The 20,863-nt window shown below is 35.9% G+C and overlaps 1 protein-coding gene across 1 annotated transcript; it reads right to left on the bottom strand.

Moving 5' to 3' along the window:
• Positions 1-656: 656 nt before the first annotated feature.
• Positions 657-20,179, bottom strand: LOC141819596 (uncharacterized). The gene is made up of 12 exons (XM_074706847.1): positions 20,095-20,179; positions 19,733-19,876; positions 19,337-19,466; positions 18,955-19,085; positions 18,715-18,862; positions 18,167-18,345; positions 4,398-4,635; positions 3,927-4,019; positions 3,713-3,858; positions 2,854-2,961; positions 2,600-2,688; positions 657-1,169 (listed from the first exon to the last, which is right to left on the bottom strand). Exons 1-12 carry the CDS (start codon positions 20,161-20,163, stop codon positions 734-736), a joined length of 1,911 nt encoding a protein of 636 aa, XP_074562948.1. The 5' UTR covers positions 20,164-20,179; the 3' UTR covers positions 657-733.
• Between the last annotated feature and the right edge of the window lie 684 nt (positions 20,180-20,863).

Raw genomic sequence — 20,863 nt, 5'->3', positions numbered from 1 at the left:
TCAATTGTAGTATTGTTCTCACAGGTTGGAATTACATCGGAAGCAAACTTAATCCTGCATAGAATGCCTTCTCTATGGCAGCTTGTAGAAATTGGTGTCAGAATAGCTTCACAACCAGCATTTAGATGTGGAAATACCATGTTTTGAGCTTGGCTCTTTATTATCTGAAGAGCAAGATGTAGTAAAATTCTCACATATGAAAGCTAGGATTCAGAAAAGCTCCTCACAGCCTTGAAGGGAACATTCTATTCCTGGAGTTGCAGAGCCAAACCTAACGATAAAATTCCAACCAGTCATTTGCAGATAGGGCTGTACCCTATCTTTTATAAGCTATTTTAATCCCTTATTTCTGATACTTTCTAGTCAGAGAATGTGTCTGCTGCTCTGTGGTATTCCTTTATGAATTGAGTTTGCATAAATGAACCGTGATTCACTCCATGCTTTCACTTTTCAAAAAAGTATACTATCACAATGTGTGCAATATTATTCTCATTACTGAAGCATAAATGCAACTGTAATCACTTTCATCAGAAAAAGGAGGTAGAAAGGCAGTCAAAAGAAACTGGTGAAAATATAACTCCTTGAAGACAGTCATTATCAAGACTGATTTGTGTATCAAATTTCAAAATGGAATTATTAAAAGAAATGATGTTGTAAATGGAAGATTATTGTATGATCCATTAGCATTATGCAAACATGGATATTTTGCAACTCTTAAGAATGAGGCTTACCTTTATCTTTGCTTCCTCTTCAGCTTCTGAAAGTTAGGTTTCAGTGGTTGACTTAAACTCGATTGAACTGGAATCAATGATTTTTTTATATGCTCATTGAAGTTCTTTGTGTTGGAAGGGAAGTTTGCTCTGAAAAATTGTTGCTTTGGAGCTTCCAGTCTCTCTAGGATTCTTGATGTTTTCTCATCTGAAAACTTATCCTGTGCTCCTGGATTTGATGATTTGATCTCTGGTTTGGAGATACTAGAAGCTGAATAGCAACTGTCCAGATCATCAACAATGAGAAGTTTCTCCCATTCATCTGCTGTGATACAATTGTTCTCTGTGTTCTGGTTGGCATGCATTTGTCCATCAGACATTTGGATCAGTGACGGCTGTTGCTGTTCATTGAGGCTATTGTGTTCAACGATGTTTGGAATAGAGTGCGAAGAAATTGACCTGGAAAACATATGTTAATACTATAATAATATTGTGTTTGAACTGCTATTTTATTCAACTCAAAAATTGCTTCAAGATTATCCAAATTATCAATCTGTCGCAAAACTATCAAAGACTTTTTTTACTTTTCTCTTATTCCACGAGTTAAATTTTTCCATAACAGCTAACACCGCATAACTACAAGGCAAGCAAGTAATTAAGTAAATAAAGACATAAAAATTAGAAAAAAAGAATTTTAAAAAGATTACAAAATTATAATCAAATTAAAAATCAATATTTGTCCAACATATCATGTGAGAACCATTAGAAATAGCAATCTGGCCACTTACAATCTAGCCTGATCTACAGGTCAGGCTAAGTGGAGACAGCTCAATCAATAAATTTAAAATTTTACAAATATAAATATTAAAATAGAAAAAAATAAAATTATATAATATTTTTATTTTCCCTATTTTTTTATTTTTTATTGATTTATTTGTTATTTTATTAAAAGAATCAAGCTTCGGTTTGGGTAGGCCTCATCCTGTATTGCAAGAGGCTATTTTCGCGACTCAAACTCGTGACCTCAAGGTCATATGGTAATAACTTTACTATTGAGCTAAGACTCCCCTTTGCATTTGATAAGCATAAATAAAACAAAATTAAAGTGAGATTAGGAATAGAATGGAATAAAAAGAATAATAGTTCATTTCATTTCTTTGTTTGGTTGTAATAATAGAATGGTATAACTACTAAATGCTTCAATTTATGCCCAATCATTTGTTTGTTCACCTCTTTCGATCAATTAGACTTATATGGTTAATCTTGTCTATTTAGTAGTGTCTAATCTACTTCATCCTTTCAACACATCCGGTTTGGTCAATCCACATAATATGCTCAACTTGGTTGTATATTCAAATGTCTAATTCAGTCAATTCACCTAATCTATTTGACCCACTTAGCTTGATCTACTTGATTAGCATGTCTTATATGTCCACCTAGATTAGTTTGACCAACCTAACCTATCTACTTGGCTCCATTGGCCCCAACTAGTTCACTTGGCCAACCCAACCTAGTGGGCTTGCCTGATCCACTTAATTGGCTCAGCTCACGAATCCCGATTCACCTGTCGTATCCACTCGATTGGCCTAGCTAACCTACATTGGTCGACTTGCATAGTCTGCTCAACTAGTCAAATTCATTTGATTGGCTCGACCCATATAGCCTAACCAACCTGACTAGATCTTCTTGTGTTAGGTCAACTTCCAATATACATGATACAAGGGCAAATTGACATTAGTGAAGGACTAAGGGAACAATTTATGTCAAGTATATGGAAAAGTAAAACATCCCCAAGTAAATAATATCTAAAGATAAACACAATTACATCTTCTAGTGTTGGACATGTTTTTCTTGGAATCAAAAGTATGACTAGGAAATAAGGAATTTACCCAAATTGCAAGCTCTCCTTAACTAGCCAGTTAAGCTTAGCGTGGAAACCTCTTTCATGTTGGAGAGGGTTGTACTCTCTTAGGTCAATCTGAAGAAGGAAACACATCCAAGATATTAACAAGAAAGAATATGATCCAAAAGAGGCAAACACATCCCTACAATTCATCTTTGTCACTCAAGATAAATATATCATCTCTATAAAGATTGTTATACAATAAGAAGAATGATTATCTTGGTAGAAGCAATTGTTTACCTTTTCCAAAGAGGTCCTAATAGAATTTACCAAGTCCTCTGGTATGGATGCATCACTGGCTTGAATTGTATTAGGAATGGGCAGGGCTTCCTCGGATGAAGCAAGCCTCTGTAGATGGCATTAATTTTGATGCAGTAGTATAGAAATTGTTGAGTAGTAAACATTGTAACAAGAATCCCTTGATTGTTTAAGCTACTAAATCCTAGCACTAAGGATTAATCTCTGATGTTTTTTTCCTGTTTTTGTGGAGAAAATACCAATAGTCTGCTCGCATATTATGTAGTATATAAATGATTGACGGCAGTTATAAAATTTCAAGACCTTAACATTACTTCCAAGATTATTTTCTAACTCGTTCTGATCACTTGTATAATATTACTTTTCTTTTATAGGTATTGAAGTTAATTGATTAATCACTCATCATTTAATATTTATATTCATTCCCTTTTTGTGTGTGGATGGGTATATTTCCTTGGTCAACTCAAATCCAATTAATATATTTATAGTCATTCGTCCTTATGAGTATTCCCCCTTTATGTGTGGTATATTTCCCTTGGTTAGCTTAAGTTCAATACATGAATTGATAACATAATTTCTCTTTTGACATGTGCATGATATAAAACATGGAGCTCCTGGTTTTAACATATGTTAAAGTTGATTGGCTTACTAAGTTCAAAAGCTCAACGTGTTAAAAATTGACTAATTAATAAAATGAAATAACACACTTGTTCATAATGAGCTTGGAGCATCCAAACTTCAACATTAGGCATGTCAAGTTTTCTTACTATCTGTTGATCATCAATAGGCAGATGAGCTAGCTAATTGCAAAAGAAAATGAACAATTAGAGCTGAAATTTACCCTTAAAAGCATTGGACCTCCATCTGAAGGTTGAAGAATATAATAGCAAAGAAAGATACCATCTTGCATAGTCTCTGTATTGCATGTTGAAGAGCAAACAAGGCCCTGGTCTAGAAGAAAAAGAGTACTACAAAGCCCGTCGAAAACTGTAACATATACAGAGTTAAATGACAATTTGCTCACAAGCAAGAACACTCAAAGCAAGCACACTCACTCAGAGCATTCAGATCTGCATTATCAGATTCATCTGAAGATTCTGTTTCATGACAAGATGGAGTCACATAAAGGGAGTTACCCATCATCAGACCTGTTAAACAATAATGATAAAGATCCATCTAGGAAATTAAACATATAAGCAAAAGTTTCATTTCCACCTGCATAAAATAATTTAACAATTGAATCAAGAAGAGAAGTTTGACATTGTTTGAATAGGATAAGCGTAGTCAATCAAAATAATATCTAGTTCATGGCATGTTTTAATCGTAGATTACAACACTTATATCCAAATTCCTATTCATAGATTAGAAGCAAACTATTGCATTAAGCAGAGAGAAGTGAGACAGTGTTTGAACTATATAACAAATGCAGTCAACGAAATGGACATTAGTTTTCTGTATGTTTAATCTAATTAACAATACCAATTGTCATTAGGCATGTCCAAATTTCATAGACTGGCAGGGGTTACCTTCATTTAATGAGGCTAAGTTGGTACGTTCAATAACCCTGAAAGTCAGAAGCGTAGAGACACTTTGTGGAATTGGACAACTTTCAAAGGATGGCAGAAAAAGAACAGTTTGTTCACCAATTCTTGCAACATTGTCGATCAGATCAGATGCCCCTAACACCTGATGGTTCAGTGGACAAAAATAACTTGTCTTACTGTCGATGACAGTGTCAGTAGGATAACCATGACACCTGCATGTCTGTCTCAACAAATTTGATGACAGAATGGTAAAGTTTGTAAGTGAAATATAAAATACTGAGAGTTGAGTAAAAAAATCTTTAGATTTTATGGGGCAAGTGGGCATTATATGAGCTTAAAAACAAAATATATACAGATTCTAAGTAGGATTGGAATAAAAAACAGTCAGTCAAGTGCTCAGGAGTATAAATTAACTATTTTATGGTTTTCTAGCTCAACGAACCAAGCATGTGATAAGATCATCTTGAAAGCATGATGATCCTACCATTATATTAACCTAGAGTTGAGACAAAGGACTAAAAAGTAGGTTGTTGTATCAGAACAGAGTGAAAATATAAGCAATGATGAAAAATCATATCCATTTTCACAAGATAACTAAAACCAAACCCACATATCACTTAATAACTTCATTAGTATAACATTGAATTGTAAAGAAATAAGGTGTCAAACTAAGTTTGTGAAGATGTATGTTAGTTTTCTGAGCAGAGAAATATAGTGATTATTAGTGCATATTGAATAAAATAGAAACTAACCTACATGCTTGGTAGTTGGTAGGTTCATCATCATCACAAGCCATATACGCCCTAATAACTTGGGATTAACCACATGAATCCTATGACTTCATTGAGCTCTATGCAAATCTACATGAATAGCAATAGCGAAGTCAATTAAATTATTTTTCACTTAATTAACCAATGTTTCTTTAGTCTCCTTCTACCCCTTACACCTAGAGGACTAAATGGGCCATGGCCAAGTGGGGGATGGACTTGAAACAACCTCACACACTCAAGTTAGTGCCCCACTAACCTAGCATGGGCCTAGGTACGATCTCCCCATATCAAGTCTATAAGGCAGCATCAAATTTAATAATAATAAATATTTATATATAAAATAAGTACTAAATGAAAAATAAGAATATAAAAAACTAACATGGTAAAATGAATACTTACTAATATATTTTTGAAAAGAAAATTAAAACTACTACATTTTAAGCTTTTTAAATTTAGATAAGAAATCAAGGGTTTTTTATAAAAGGTTATGAAAATGATATATGGGTCAATTTTCACCCACAGATCCATTGAGGAGTCATGCTCGACTCGACACATGAGACGTGCTTGACTTAAAACATAGGTCATGCTCGACTTGACATTGTCGGCATTAATTTTGTGTTGAGCATGACCAAGCTTGACCTTGTCATTCACGTTGTGTTGAGCACAACCAAAAGCTAAGAAACTCATGCTTGGCAACCATAAATTTTTGGTTTAGGCGAAGTTGACATCTCTAGTTAGACCTTTCCCTCCAATAAATCCAACCCTTCTAATTATAAAATCCATTTTTTGTCTTTGAGCAAGTCACCATGTCTATTTTCTCATTATATCATTTATTCAAATCGCACCTAACTATTTTGGGATAGTAGTATTTTTTTCATTTTTTCTTTTCTAATACTTTCATTCATTAATGTTAGTATTTCATCTCTATTATATCAACATTTTGCATTGCTTTATAAGAATCCAACATGTTGGATCATGAATAGCTGCCAAAGGGGGTGAATAGGCGAGCAAAACTATAAACAAGAAATGCATTGCTAACATGACTATTTTACATTGTTCTGAGATCCTCTCCTACTCTAAAGCCTATGACATATTCAGTATGTCACCAAAAAAAGTTGTACTAACCCATCCCTCACCATGAGGAAATAATGTAAACCTCTACAAATCATGGTTTATAACCTCTAACACCTAAACCTAAGTGACAATTTTACAAGTGGTCTCCCGGTTGACCCTTATTGGGATTTCTGTCAACAAATAAACCTCTCACCTCTCCCTAGATATGAGAATAAAAGCAAGAAATTCATAAATTTTCAAGAGCTTGAGATGTTAAAGCCTTTAACCTTGGTCCAAGTTTTTGGATTTCTTTGGGCATTTATTGTTGATAAGCACAAAAAAAATTTAGATGCTATAATATGTTTTTTAAGTGACGAAAAGTTCTCCAAGAGCCTATATATCTTTGGCCCCCAAAGTTTACTTTCAATAGAAAATATTATTAGTCAATTGACCATACATAATTTGAGCATTGAAGATTGACAATACTATAATTAGTTGACTGAATAGTGTTCGCAATTAATTTAACACCATCTAATCAATTGAGACATTCAATTGACTAATCAAGGTCATGTAGTTGACTGCCCTTGAACAAAAATATTTTATTCATCATAACCCATATTTCAGTTGACCAAAATTTTCTAATTAAGTCAACTGAACCTGCTTTTGGTCAACTAAACATAATATTTAGTCGACCAAACAAATCTGTTTGGTCAACCCAAGCTGGCTTTAGTCTAGTTCAAGGGTAAGTTGAGGATCTATCTCAGCTTGTTTAATACTCAAACACCTAAAAACTAATGTCAATTAAGGTATACTTCTCAAAAAACTAAGGTTTTCCTTAGTTATTCCACCAACAATGGTTTCAACATTTTTATCAGTTAGGAAAATCCAATTTTGGATTCATAAGGTCTAAAATCCAACCTTGAATTTTAGCCTCCCTTCAATGGCTTTATTTTCCATCTTCAACACTTCTCCCTTTAGTTTGCATTGACAAACTCCTTTTGAATACTTAAGTACTTCAAGGGATTAGGGATGATAACATATCAATAAGATGAGTAAACAACACAAACAAACAAGTTTTGGTTGAGTCTAAAATTTCACAGTGCTTCTACATGGATTGATCCAATCCTAGTTAACTACCCCCAGCTGAGTCAATTGAATAGTTCTGATTTAATTAATTGTTGTCTGAAAAAACATAAATAATATTATACTTTTTGAAAACTTATAAAAAAACTATATAGACATTATTCATACCTTAAACTATCATGGAAAAATAATTTTCTATGAAAATACACTTTATTTTCATAGAATATCACAAAGTTAGAAACCGAGCTTTCAACATTTGAAGCTCAACTTTATATCAAGGTCATGTAACTTCTATCAACAAATAGACATCATCAAAATGTTTTAAAACTATTTTAAAATGGTGTTTTAAATCAATTTCTAATCATCATCCTTGGACTATATACACATCACTTGTACATAAGCTTTCCCCATGACTAGTCAATATATGATTCAAGTGTATTGAAGATGGTTAGTTCATCTAAATGCATCATATTCTTTGAACTTTGTTCATCGTCCTAATATCTCACTTATATCTATCTGTCTCAATACACAATATAAGGTAATCTAGGGTTCTTGTGAGATGTAATCAAGGTTCATACTTAAGCTAGTGTGATCATGCATCTCAACCTATGGCCATCCCAATTGACACTCCGACCGTTGATATCAATTGATATCATCATCCTTAAGAGCAAGAACAAAATAATACATTTAACTTACAAATAATCATGGATGATTAATCAATCAAAAAAGTCATAGCATAGGATAATCTAATTGTTAGTGAGAGTCCTAGAGTCAATCATTTGATGATTGTTGTATGACCTCATTGTATCATATTATTACATTTTATAAAGGCATTTTATATTGTGGTTATTATACTTACTTGATATTCGTGTCATATAACTAAGTATAATAATGTCCTTGAGTAGATCGTTCATATCTATATCAATCGATTGGTTGAATCGATAGTGAGATGATATAGAGAACACTACTCTAAATGATTCCTAGTCAAGTATTAACATTCAAGGACAATGTTAATGCGACGAGACTAGCATGTAGGTCAACTCGATGACTTGATCTCACAAGTCATGGATATGAGATATCAAGTTGACACATGGGCATGCATTGGAGAATGTATACTGAATGACCCGCCATGAGAAAGTATCATGGATCGTTATATGAGTGTCATATACTTTCTCATGTGGCTATTAGTATGACTATTAGTCCTTAGATCTGAAGTCACCATGGTTCCCTACATAAGGAGTTACTTACTTTTGCTTCATCAAACGTCACCCGTAACTGGGTGGACTATAAAGGCGATTACTGGGTATGTAACAAATTATACGGAGGGATATAAGTGATATAGATGGGATCTATCCCTCCCATATAACAGGAGTGATATCATAGTTCTTGATAGAGTGAGACCACTAAAGTGCATGGCCATGCCCAAATGAGTCAACATGTGATGTTGAGCTCGTTTGATTGTAGTGAGTCTACTTGGAGTTCAAGACATAGATTGATTAGAGGATGACACGGTCTGTGCCTCGGTTTGATCAATCATGATATCAAGGATAGAGGGACATTTGTCACATATTGTGAAGAGTCACAATTAGTAGTCACAATAGTGATGTTGGATCTCAACATTCTTGTAACTTGAGTAGTAGTGATGTGTTGCTATATACCGCTCACTACTTATGCACCTAAATGAGTTTAGGGGCATTGCCAACGTTACAAGAACCTATAAGGTCACACACAAAGGACAATTAGGTGGAGATTAGGTTCATATGATGAACCAAGAGGATTAGATTCATGTGATGAATCAAGTTGGGTTAAGTGTAATCCAAACTAGACTAGTGGAGTTGATTTGATCAACTTTGGGAGATTAGAAGTCAAGTTTAACTTGACTTGAGAAGGAGAATTTTATAGTCAAGTTTGACTTTATTTTGGGAGTCAAGTTTGACTTGACTTTGTGTCATGTCATCATAAATGTTGACTTGACTTTTTGCCATGTCATCATCTATGTTGACTTGACTTATGTCACCTCATGGTCAATGCTTGACTTGATCATTTGACTTTGAGGTGAGGTGGCATAAGAGGTGATCAATGATGATGCTCCACATCATCATGGATGCCACATCATGGGGGTTACAATAAGAGTTTGTAACTTAAGGATTTTAATGGGATTAATTGGCCTTGAATGGCCTTGATGTGGCCGGCCACAAGAGGAGAGAAGTGTGGGTTTTCCATTTGATCGAGCACTCCATCTTCTTCCTCTTTCCTTGAGATTTTTCTCCCTTCTTCTTCTCCTCCTCTACTGACCGAACCTACTCTAAGGTGCTAGCACACCTTTAAGCTTCGGTTTCTCCACCAAAGTGTCCGTGTGGATACCAATAGAGGAGCGGCACTTGACGCTCTCGAGATCCGGCACCGTTTGGACGAGCGGGATACGCGAAGGGCACGCACCGAGGGTATATGATCTCTTCATGTAGATGTAGAGTTTATCTAATCATGTACAAGAAAATAGTTTTGTATTTTTCGCACGGATCCTTTGGCATGGACTTTCGGGGTTTCCGCAATGCAAAAGCAGTTTTTACGGCTCGGAAAGTCCAACACTAACCATGTGTCAATTTTATCATAATATGAATTAAAAACAAATAGGCATAAACAGAAACATCCTACTATACATCAATTTCTATTAATGTGTCAAATACCAAATTTTACACAAAGCATTGATTCCCATAAATGCGCTAAAACTTCAAATTTTAGCACAATTTATTTAACCCTAAAATTAAAGATTTTTTGCTAACTTTCTAGCTTCTAATGCAAACAAATGCATGAAACTATCCCTAAGGCTAAATGTCCCAATTCATTTCTTTACTAAGTCGACTCTGGCTAAATCCAATTGGTTGTTATCCAAGTTTAGTCAACTATTCTCCAAAGATAATTAATTTTGTGTGAACTTTAATCCTGAAGTCCTAGTTTTGGTTTGCATTCATTGTGTTTGCCAAGTCTAAACTGAGATGTACCCACATTCTATACAATTTGAATTTATTTCATACATGAGCATATTTAAATGTTCCTTACATGAAACTTATCCTTTATTGTAGCAATTTCATTAGATAAGCTCCCTACTCATTCTCATGTGCCAATTTTCTCAAATTGTGATATCCAAACATATTGGTACACTCTAAAATCTTCTAGAATATGATGAGGATATTTATTTTTGAGGTATCCTAATAACCTCGAAAATACCCAAAATGCCAACTTTATCATTGTTAACTCTTCTAATTAATAGTTGATACATCATATACCCATTTCGTGTAACAGAATCACACTCTTAGAAATCTAATACTTACTGAAGCTGATAGGATTTACTAGGTATATTCACTAGAAATAGCCTCCTTGTTACCTTCTTAATTACCCTCTTAGCCTAAACTAGGTGGTCTCATGAAGATGCACACTAGGGATGACTTCCCTTATTACCTCGCTACTGCTCCTAGAGTTAAAGGGTTTCTTTGACTTGGTTCCATAATTAAAGGGAACCCTATAGTAGATTTCTAGGCTATCCTTCGATTTAGGTCCGTATTTTAAGCCATTTTTGTCGTTAGAGACTCATGTATCCTTTACCTTCCCTAGGCCCATTTGTTATCTTCTCCTCAAGGAATTCTCTTCCTCAAGGTTTTAAACTTGTGTTGAGGTTCCTTCTTAAACTTGATTGGTTGAGGGACTAAGGTTGGTCTCCTTTTTAAGGTCTTTGACATCCTTAAGAAGTGATCTAACCCGGTCCTTGGACTACTAGTTTTCTAGTTAAGCATAAAACTATAGTTCGGCTAGGAGAGAACTTACCTTATCTTCTTAGTTGTGTGAACTAGATGCGAATCTGTGGCTTGACTCGGACACAGACTCGGCTGCGTCTCCTTTTTCCATTAGAGTCATAAACCTCCTTTGCTTTGATTCCTCCGTGTCCGACTCCTCTGAAGATGATTCATCCCATGTGTCCTTTAATACCTTCTTTTTCCTTTGTTTTCTAGTCTATTTCATGTTCGTGTACTTGACCTTATAGTAATCCTTTTGGTTGCACCCGTAGCAGATCATCTCCGCCTTGAGTTTACTCGAACCCATCTACTTACCCTTTGCTTGAATCACCTTCTTGATTTCCCACTTGGTGAAGCCCTTCTTCTTGATCATTTTGCAAACTAAGTTGACGATCTCCGAGGTGAGTTATTTGTCATATTTGAGAGATACCCTAAGACAATCATCTTATAGTTGTAATATTTATTAGATAAATAGAATTTTACATTCTCTATGCGTTTGATTGGATCTTAAATTCATTTATTGAATGTCCATAATACGATTCATAGTATGAAAGAATTTATAATTGGATCACAACTAGTGAGTATCTTTATACGTGCAATTATGAATATATTGAAATTATCCCTAGTTGATGAATTGATGAGCACAGACATCATCGATTCTATTAAGACTAGGCACGTTTTAAAGTCCTTGATTTGCCAAGCAACTATTCATCACTAACTAGAGACATTAGATGTTGAAAGTTAAATGTGGATACTACTTAAAGGTAACTAGTTCATTGGAATGACCTGTCATTAGACTTCAAATGGTTCCATGTATATAGAAATATATTAATGAAGATCTCAGTGTAATTTAAGTGTGAGTTTCCTTTAACTTGCGGTATTGAGTGTTTGGATAGCCCATAGAGGAGTTACCGCTCCTTTAAAATGAAGATGTATACCCTACGACCGCTTGTAAGGATTGTGGCTCCGACAGCGGTTCCGGCTGTGGCTCCGGCAGCAAGTTCCTCTTCAGCAGCAATCTCCCTCCGGCTGTGGCTCCAGCAGTAGTTCTGAAACAGCACCTCTCTGGCAGTAAGCTTGCTCCGGCTGTGGCTCCGGCAGCAAGTTCCAGCAACAGCTCCTCTCCAGCAGCAAGAAGCAGACATCGCAAGGAAGGAAGAGGCCGCCGGTGCTCTCGGGAAGGAGACCGACGCTCGCGTTTCTCCCCTCTGCAGCCGGCAGTGTTCACGCGAATAGGAAGCAGATATTGGCAGCTAGGGTTCCGGCACTCCTTGCTTGCGGTCGGCAACAAGAAACAGAGAAGGCGCTCGTGCTTGGCTCCAGCGAGGGAGACGCCGTGCTCACGGCCCATGAGAGGAGGAAGAAGATGATCAGCACCCCCTCCATCGGGCCGACAATGAAGTTGGCATCCTTGGCTGGTCCGGCAGCTCCTCTCCTCGGTGAAGCTTGGAGAGGGCGGCGGGTACTCGTCTCCTTGGTGAAGCAGGGAGAGGGCAGCGGGCGTTCCTCTTCTCGATGAAGCTTGGAGAGGGCGGCGGGCACTCCTCTCCTTGGTTCTCCGACGGCCAGCAAGCACTGGTAGAGCGGCGCGGCAATCGGAGGTGGTCCGGTGGCACCATCACATCGGCGATCGGCCACCCACAGCGCCGCTCCCTTTCCCTTCTACACCGGAACAGAAATCTCCCCTGTTTTTATCGCGCGTGAAGGAACTTTAGGGAAGCTACAGTATGCGGCTGTCGGGGTGAAACCAAACCGGGACCAAATTAGGGTTTGGGCTGGGTCAGTTTAGATTAAACGGGTAAACCAGTACTGTAGCAAATCGGGTTCAGACTTGGTTCGCTTGGTTCACTAACCAAACGAACTCCGATTTGACCCAAACAAGTTTTGTTCATTTCGTCTTCACAAGACGAAGCTCCTCATCGTATCCGTTCTGCCAAAATTTCTTCCATCGTAAACCAAACCAAGTTAGTTCAATTCGGTTCAAAATTGAATCATTTGGTTCAATAACCAAACGGTCTCTGATTTAAACAAAATCAGTTTCGTTCGTTTCGTCTTCGTAAGATGGATTCCATCATTTGTCCTTTGTCTAGTCTAACCAAACTTTATTTCTCTTGTTCTGAGAATCAAATTCTCAAACTCGTTTTAAGTCCTTCGGAGAACTTATTGTGCGTGTGACCCAATAGGTTTCCGGTTATGTTGGATGTCCGTAATTAACCATTAATTACGGAATGATCATGAGTGGCACCTAGTAGTACATCATGATCCCCAATTGATCGGAAAATCAACAATTGATTCCAGAACATCTTCTAAACCTTTCAGCAGCTACACTGAATCGTACCTCGTTCATTTTACCGTCTTATACCCGCTTGGTTCAGGACATGGTCTATGTGTCAGTCCCCACTAGGCTGACTATGTCACACCTAGCTCAAGCTGCTTTCTTGTCATGTGGATTCAAGTTACTTGTACATGTGTCCAAGAGTACCGTGCTCTTAACATGTAATGTTTTAGCCAAAGACTTTTAGTAACAATCCTGACAAGCGGCCGCAAGGTATACGTCTCTTTTTTCAAGCAGCGGTGAATCCTCTGTGGGCTATTCAAATACCTTCGGGCACTTTGTCTTATACCCAATCATCTCGGGTTCACACCTCCTCGGAGATGTTTGCTTAAGATGTCAAAGTATAAGCCTCCGTGACCAAGGTGACTTGAATACCGCAAGTCAAAGAAAACTCGCACTTAAGTTGCACTGAGATCTTCATTGACATATATATATCGAACCATATAAAGTCTCAAAGCAGGTCACTCCAATGAACTGGTTACCTTAAATCAGCATCCACGTTTAACTCTCAACATCTAATGTCGACAGTAGTGTGATCAACTGCTTGGCTAACCAAGGAGTTCAAAACGTGCTAGTCTCGACAGAATCAATGACTTCCACGCTCATCAATTCCTCAACTAGGGATAATTTCAATAGGTTCATAATTACACGTGTAGAGATGCTCACTAGTTGTAATCCAATCACAAATTCTATCACGCTATGAATCGTATTACGGGCATTCAGTATTTGGGTTTAAGATCCAATCAAACACATATAGACTATGCACTCAAATAGTGAATTGCTATTTATCCAATAAATAGTATAACCGTAAGACGATTGCCTTAGGACACCTCTCAAATTAACACTGGACTTCCTGCCTAGCGTCTAATCCCCTTGATCCATCAAAACATCATTGTCTGGTATCTAGTCCATTTGACCTGCTAGGGCTTTCCTATTAACTCCTACACACTTAACATAGTTCATTAGCCCACAAGATAGTTTAACTTTAAACCTTTATCAACATCAAAATTGAGGTTCGATTTTGATGTTCCCTGCACTAACAGTAACTCTTTGCCATAGCTTATGGAATCACTCATCAAGTAATTCTTCTATAATTAGAATCATATTGTATACATCTTTATTTTTCTAAATAGTTACTAAAAATATTTTCTCTATTCCTCTAGTATCTTATTAATTTCTAAAATTTTATTGAATAGCTTCCTACCCAAATTATACCTTGATCTCTAAAACACTTACAACTTCGACAAGAATACCATTCGAACCATCACTTTTACCTACTTCCATTTCTTTAAAGTTACTTTAATCTCATTCAATCTAATATTACAAACAAAACTATGATTCTTAAAAGTATCATAATTTGCAATCTCTAAAACTAAATTATCAATAGAAAGCTCATTAAATAATATAGAAATTATCTTTCCACAATTCCATTATCATCCGGATGAATTTTTTTGATTTTATACGTCTAACCTTAGTTGAGTTTCTACCTTTCCCTTCCCTAGAACTAGCAATCTAATAAATCTCTTTATTAGAAAAAAAATCATAACCAAGTCCATCACATGCCTAGTCTTCTAATTTTTAGATAGAATTAGTCATGTCAAAGGTTTTTAAATACATGGATTCTAATCTTGCTATTTGATAATGAGGAAATATGGATTTTCTACTAGGTATCTAAGGCACCACCTATCCCTTCTCTCACACTTTTGTATAAAGCCACTTGGCCTTGTGTAACCCTTGCTCTCAAGGCTTCCTCTTAGAAGGATTAAATTGGAAGTGTCCGATTAGGAAGTTTAAATTTTATGTTTCTAAGAGATGTAAGTTTTTGTTTTGGAATAGTCAAATCAAATTAGGGAATTGATATAATTATTCCCTTGTGCTACATCAATTTGGTATCAAAGTCAAAACTCAAATTCAATATCCAATACCTCATCTACAAACTCAACCGCTCTAGTTTGGTTTGTTCCTCATTCCCTCACAAGTGCAACTAATCCAGCCACAAGCTTTCTAGCTTCCCTTTTAAGGAATTACGCACTATAAAGACCAACACTCACTTAACCCTCTTTCCAGCTGATGATGGGAATCAAGGAGTTGTCTTCTCTCTATTGGCAAGTCCAACGCTTACTAGTCGAACACTCTACTTCCCATGTGAGCTCAATGCACTAATAGCTACAAAACACCCATTCATAGCTACCATAAGCCTCCTTCCCCCACCCTAACCCCCCACATCGCACCCTTCTGATAGCCATTACAAGCCCTACAAATGTTGCTCACCTTCACTTCTTGATTTCATTCAACCTCCTCATTGGTCATCACTATCCTCACAATTATAGACTTCATTTGCTTTGCCCCTCTACACATGCACAGGATCCTTGCCCATATATCTATTGGTTGAAGAGAAGTGATTTCTTTCGAACTTTATAAAAGAACCCAACACCATTGTCTGATACCCATGCTACAATGAACGAATGATGCACCACAGGATCTCCCTCTGACTACTACTCAATCTACCTCTACTCATGTTGTGTATCTTCCCTTTGCGCATGTTATGCTATCAATCTTTGGTTGTCAATCCACCACCATGAAGAAGACAGTAGGAATTTCTTCCTCATTGACTACGACCTTCTAAGCTACAAAACCCTTAATATTAACTTTGTAGGCCCACATGTTAAAAAAAATAAAATCAATTTATTGAATAAAAGATCATTATTAATTGTGAACCTCAATTTTATTAAAGAGAAGAATTTAATAGAATTTGTCAAAAAGTAGCACTCAAATTCATTTAAATATGTATTTCAAAATCAAACAAAGTAATGGAATCTACTACAAGATTAATTTAGAATTGTTGCATCTAGCCAACTGATATACTGGAGAAGTTAAATATGAATATTGCACTTTAATAGCTATATTTTTGATCGATTTCTCATCTATTAAGTTGACTGAATATCATTCATTAACTAAGAGCTCAAATAGAAATATTTTGTTGCCCAAACCCTAGGTCTAGTTGATTGACCTTCTATATATTGGCCTGTCAATCAACTAGAGTACCTTGTTTCAATCAATTGGAATGGTAGGGCAATCCCCTTACCGATTTACAATTCACCATAAGCATTTTGTAAGGTCTAAGATTTGAGTTGGTCGATAAATATGAATAGGGTACCTTCCAAAGTCGTAAGGTTTTAACAACTAAGCCTTAAGTACCTTACTACCAAAAAATCACACATCAACATATATTATATGGTTAAAAACAAACCCAAGATTACATCCGCATAATTGCAATATAGGGTTCACAATCTTCAAGTCTTTAGTTCATCTTCGATCTGGGCTCCTCACCCTCAAGTCATCCAAGTGCCTCCTCCTAAAGTCATCCAAGTGCCTCCTTGATCAAGGTTGTAGGCTCCAAATCACTCCCCAAAACCATCCAAGTACAACTACTCTCCACACTCAATGTAACAACATTAAATACGTAGCTAATTTAAGTTATATTGCCACATTATCAACCCATTGTGGTCTAACCCAACCAAAAGAGACAAGGACTGTTTAACCCAACAAACTAGACATGTATGATATGAATATACTTGCTAAAAATTGATTCTAAAGTTCTTTACTATTTATAACTTTTCATTATGAAATAAAACATAACTTTTATATTTATACTTATCCTTTACCAACTAAGGATGTGCTACCATACATTCAATATGTTTTCTTCTTGTTTTATATTTCATAAAATTTCATTCACTAAACCACATATTACTATACTTTTTAGAAAAATGGTATTATCAAATTCAAGCGTTATCATCTACTTGATATTGCATGTATTATGATGTATCATGTGCATGTACTCAACCAAAATTTAGGAGATATAGTTTCCACCTCATGCTATCTATTAATTCATGCACCTTTTTCTCTACTAAGTGGTAGAATACTTTATTTTCATGTCTTTACTATCATTTATGGATCAACTTCTTTACTTGCATTGGCCCACAACAATGCAAGAACCTCTGCTTATTTTGTATCATACCCAGGCATCAATGTGATGGATTTCTTCAAGGCATTCTCCTCACCCATCCTTTGTATATTGAGGAACCCACATGGCAAAGCTCCCTTGAATCATTTATGGATGATGTCCTAGTCTCGTAACAAATAAAGTTAAGATTTTTGTTCAAAGGTTAGAAAATTTTCTATTTATATCTAATGCAACGCTTTAACCATTTACATCTGGCTTCAGATCAGCAACAACAGTTTTAGTTGGTAGGCTCAAGAAAACAAAATTTTTGATAGTACAGTAGTCACTTTATTGTTTCAATATATACCCATTGGCTTGGGTTAGGCGACTCCATAGTCATCCATAATAGATTTAACCCACATCATCCCATATGATGATATCAAACACTGGATCAGCATTCGAACAAGCCTTTACATTCAATTCCTTGCTCTACTAGTAACAAGTTCCAGTCCAATTATAAAGAAGCAGAACTGCTATTATTTGGAAGGAAAATTTCACATTTAAAAATCTTATAAATTCTCTTAGTTATGCAGATAGTTCAAGAAACCATATTAATCTTAATCCTTATACAAGTTATCCTATGGATAATTATTGCATTTGTTTGATTGGTACTTTTATGAAATATAAGAATAAAAAAATCTAATGTTAAATCACTGAAGCTGGAACAAGTGACAAGTAATGCTATGAGCTGGTATGACTCATATAAATGGGATTACCTGGCAAGAGATGAAACCATCACTAATATGAGTCGAGGAAGGAAACAAGTTGCAACAGATTCGATCTGCTGAATTGGCAAGGCCATTTTCTAATACAAACACAGCTTGTAGTGGTTCCTCTGCATCATTCTTAATCTCTTGGAACCATTTTTTCACCAGGCCATTTAAGAGCCAAGTATCTGCAATTTATACATTTTATTTTTAAGTTTACTAAGACTTCACAGAAAGCTTTTTTCTCTATTGTTGACAACTTCTGAGTATGAATAAGTGTTTTAGCTGCTACTGGAAACAGAAATCGCAAAAAATATGCAATTGATATAACTACTAATCATTTTGGGTTGCGCAAATAAATTCTGTCCAGTCAAACATATAATCTTAAAGTTTGATATTAATCATATCCTAAATAATAACAATCTTTTAGGATCTTTTCTTAACTGTTAAAAATCTTGATTGACATGGTTTAGCAGAACTAAGCCAAAAGTAATTAGCATATCAAAGCATGATGAAGACAGATGATTTTCTAATTTTACTAAGCTGCAAGAATGTACCCATTATGTAACTCCTGATAACACAACTCTCAAGGTCACAAACACTGTTGGTAAATTGCATGAGTTTCTTGGCATTATCAGGATAGATATTTGTCTCTCCCTCTACCAGTACTACAAACTCCACTGCAATGCATCTATCTGCTGCATCCTGGAAATGATAAAAGCAAACTTAAGCTAACTGAGAACCACATAGAAGAATTTTTCACCACAAAAGTAATCCTATTTGTTTAAACTGCATACCATCAATGATTTCCGAAGTGATCCAGTGCTTGTAGAAATGGTTGAACAAATGACAATTACTTTCTTTGGGAGATTGTCACTGCCCCATTTGTACAGAGCATTGTTATTCAAAAGGTCTGCAAGTGTCATCTCTGCAAAGCCTAAAAGTAAACAAACTATATAACCAAGTGCATGTGGTATTGCATATTATCATAAGACAATTGGATGTCCAATCAACTTCCTTTCTTCTAGGCTACAATCTGACTGTTCATTACATAAGCTAATTAGACCATTTGGCATGGCATATTGGGAGAAACAACCAGATCTACCGTGCAACATCAAATTCTTCTTCATTTGAGAAGAAAACAAAGAAGAAAGCTATAATCTTAGTTATTAGTATTACCTTCAGTGCTACCTGCTGTTAGCACACAGCTCTTAACATCTGGGAAAAGATTGTCTAGGGAAATGTTGTTCACAGCATGATGAAAGTCTCGAACACTAAATCTTTCTCCAGGTCTGTATGCGACCTTCAGCTATTGAAATCCAGGGTTACTATGATCAAATGTAATCAGTTTTAACTTTCATACAGAGTAAAAATTAAGACCATAGTTCAGTGCCCTACTATCAATTCAAGTGCTTTATAATCACATTCGACCATTTTAGTTTCCCAAAGTGAGTACATATTAAGAATTCTCTTAATTTTATATTACTTATTGGCAATCTTCGAGACCTATTGGCAGGCACAATGCTAGAAGAGATATAGGATGCTCCAAATCAAATTCCATTACCCATTACCGACCTCCGTTGAAGTGGGCGAAGAGGTTTTGCTTGGCTGGAGGTAGCACAGCGCGATATTGTCTCGGAGAAATGGGATCTCCTTCCGCTGCTTCCTCCCCGATCTAACCGGTGACGATATGTAGAGATTGGCGAGCTGCAACAAACCCTATTCCATGCCCCCAATAAAATGCCACATAATTACCATGAAAAGGAATCTGATAGAAGGAACAGATCAAAGAGCATCGATGAAAAGGAATCTGATAGAAGGAACAGATCAAAGAGCATCGATGACAGATCGAAGCGAATTTGATCGAACAAAAGGGGTGGACGGAAGGTGAACCAATCAAAATAACAAGTACGAAAGCAAAGATGGTGGGCTTTCACCTGCTTCAACTGGTGGAGCAACGGAGGAGAGATGGTGCGGAGATCGAGCAAGAAGCAGAGCAGCACCATTCTCCTTCACTCGCAGCTCCTCCTGGGGTCGCTCGAGACCACCAGAATTCAAATTTTCAAACGTCTGTTCACCTCGCGCGGGGGAGTTGGACTAAACTTTGACCATTATCTTGGTCCTGCGATGAGTTCACGCATAGACCAGCCCATCCTAGGGCACGCTACTTTTCTATAAACCGCACAGTATGGCCTAAAATGGTAGCCTCAAATACCCTTTTATCTTCGGGATCGCCACATACGCAGAAAATACATATTAAAAAACATTTTTTATCCGTATTATAAAAAAATTACTCTTTTAAAAAATATAAAAATAATATCTTATCTATATCTTTCTATCTAAAATACTCATTTACGCTCCACCTTAAAACTACTTTATTTGAAATTATTTTGTACAAAATATATTAAAAAATTAATTTACATAATTAATAAATTTAATAGGGACATGAATAATAATTTTAAAAATAATTATCATAAACTAATTTTTAAATAAATAAAAAATTAATATTTAAATTTTTGAATCACACAATCGAGGAAATGAGTTGAAAATCATGACTTGATCAAATATAGGCTTAAGACATTAATGGTAGATTTTTATAAAGTGTTTAGAGATCTATCTTCGATTAAGTGAGATAAATTATTTTGTGAATTAGAATTTCATGTATAGATGAATCTTGATCAGAAGGAAAAATAATAACGTTGTAAG

This window comes from Curcuma longa, unplaced genomic scaffold (genome assembly GCF_044706935.1).
Source record: "Curcuma longa cultivar G26 ecotype Majalengka, Jawa Barat unplaced genomic scaffold, ITB_CL_G26_1.1 contig_9612, whole genome shotgun sequence".
Lineage (NCBI taxonomy): Eukaryota > Viridiplantae > Streptophyta > Magnoliopsida > Zingiberales > Zingiberaceae > Curcuma > Curcuma longa.
Note: the sequence above shows the minus strand (reverse complement) of the source record. Positions and strands in the feature narration are given on the sequence as shown.

Excerpts from the sequence above, each read along its gene's own strand:
- LOC141819596 (XM_074706847.1), bottom strand. The coding sequence starts at position 20,163 with ATGGTGCTGCTCTGCTTCTTGCTCGATCTCCGCACCATCTCTCCTCCG. Across the intron at positions 2,962-3,712 it reads GAGGTCCAATGCTTTTAAGG|AGGCTTGCTTCATCCGAGGA; the intron begins GTAAATTTCAGC and ends TGCCATCTACAG. Across the intron at positions 1,170-2,599 it reads AAGGAGAGCTTGCAATTTGG|GTCAATTTCTTCGCACTCTA; the intron begins GTAAATTCCTTA and ends TATGTTTTCCAG.